The sequence below is a fragment of the Prunus mume genome, linkage group LG4 (assembly GCF_029339155.1).
Source record: "Prunus mume cultivar Tortuosa linkage group LG4, ASM2933915v1, whole genome shotgun sequence".
Classification (NCBI taxonomy): domain Eukaryota; kingdom Viridiplantae; phylum Streptophyta; class Magnoliopsida; order Rosales; family Rosaceae; genus Prunus; species Prunus mume.
The window spans coordinates 2654902-2656335 of record NC_142701.1 but is presented as its reverse complement, the minus strand read 5'-3'; the positions used below and the strand labels follow the sequence as shown (position 1 = coordinate 2656335).

Sequence of the window (1434 nt, the reverse complement as noted above, 5' to 3'; positions counted from 1 at the left end):
CTATTCTCTCTAGCTTGTCGGGATCAAGGGTACTAGCTCAACGTCCTCCTCGGGCTTCCATCCTTTTCAGGATAGACCTCCAGACGGATTCCCTCGACTTGGTCTTGATTCTTTGATTGCTACCGGGAGTAGTTATTCCTTTTCTTTTTAGGCTGCTCGGCCGTCAGAGCAGGATCGCTTTCTCCTCTCTGGGTCTACTCCCTTTAGATCTGCTGATTCACGAGGAGGAACTGTGTTTGCTTGCCTTTCTTGCCTTAAGTGAGCATTTCCTCGTCATTGCGGTTCATTGTTGATTTGGCGATCCACCCCAAGGAATTGGGTAGCGAATCTTCTGATGCGTGGCGGAGGTGATGGCGTTGATCTTGCTAATCCATGGTCTGCCTAGAATGCCATTGTAGGGTGAGACTTCATCAATGACCATGAACGTTTGCAAGCTGATTACAGGTGGGGCGTAGACGTCGAGCTCTATCGTGCCTACAGTAATCGTTGTTGCCCCATTAAACCAAGTCAGCGACTTGGCTAGTTTATTGATCTTTGCCTCTAAGCCCATCTGTTGGATAACTGTCAATTGTAGGATATTGGCTGCACTGCCCTCTTCTGCATGGACTCGGTCGACCATGGGCTGAGCGATTTGAATGTTGATGATAAGAGCGTCATTGTGTGGTAGATCAAGGCCAATTAGATCTTTCTTTTGGAAGCCAATTACAGGATCATCTTCTGCTAGCGGAAGGTCGGTTAAGACTTGGGAGATCATAGTGGCTTGTTCGATCTTCCTTTTTTTTCCTTGCTGGTCAGCCCAAATTCCTCGGAGTCGGCTAGGATTGTGTTAATCCTTATGACATTTTGGGGCGGCTCCTTGGCGATGTCGCGGTCCTCTATCTTGGATGGCCTGCTTAGCGATGAATTTCGTGCGGTGACATTCCTTCACGAGTTCTTGAGGTGTGCTTTCAAGCGGCGATTGTTCGTCGTGTGTCCATGCGTCCCATGGAAGGCACAGTATTTGCTAGTATCCCCCCTGTCCGGATCTCCTTTCAAGGGTGGCGGTCTTCTTACCCAAGATTTGTTTTTCACTTGGGCTAGGATTTGATGTATAGGGATGGTGAACTTGGTGTAATTCTCTCCTGCCTTAGCGTCCTCTTGTGGGTGTGACCTGCGCTTGTCCTTATTCTTGTTGTTAAATCCATCGCTTCTTTGGCCCGTCCAATTGGTCGGCCGATCTCTCTGCTCAGTGGACTTCTTCGCGGTAATTCGATTGTCATCCCAGAGCGCGTAGCGTTCTGCGTAACGAAGAATTCTGCTAAAGTCTGGTGAGAGAGATAGTCACCTTGCGGTATAACTCATGTTCTGCTGGAAGACCTTTCTTGAAGGCAGATGATGCGATTTGGTCGTCGTACCCTACGATGTTGGCCTTTTCTACTTTGAACCTCTTGATGT

The 1434-nt window shown here is 48.5% G+C and overlaps 1 protein-coding gene across 1 annotated transcript; it reads right to left on the bottom strand.

Annotated features, from left to right (window-relative positions):
• Positions 1-283: 283 nt before the first annotated feature.
• On the bottom strand, positions 284-754 carry LOC148917655 (uncharacterized). The gene has a single exon (XM_089049894.1). The coding sequence runs from the start codon at positions 752-754 to the stop codon at positions 284-286; it is 471 nt and encodes a 156-aa protein (XP_088906020.1).
• Between the last annotated feature and the right edge of the window lie 680 nt (positions 755-1434).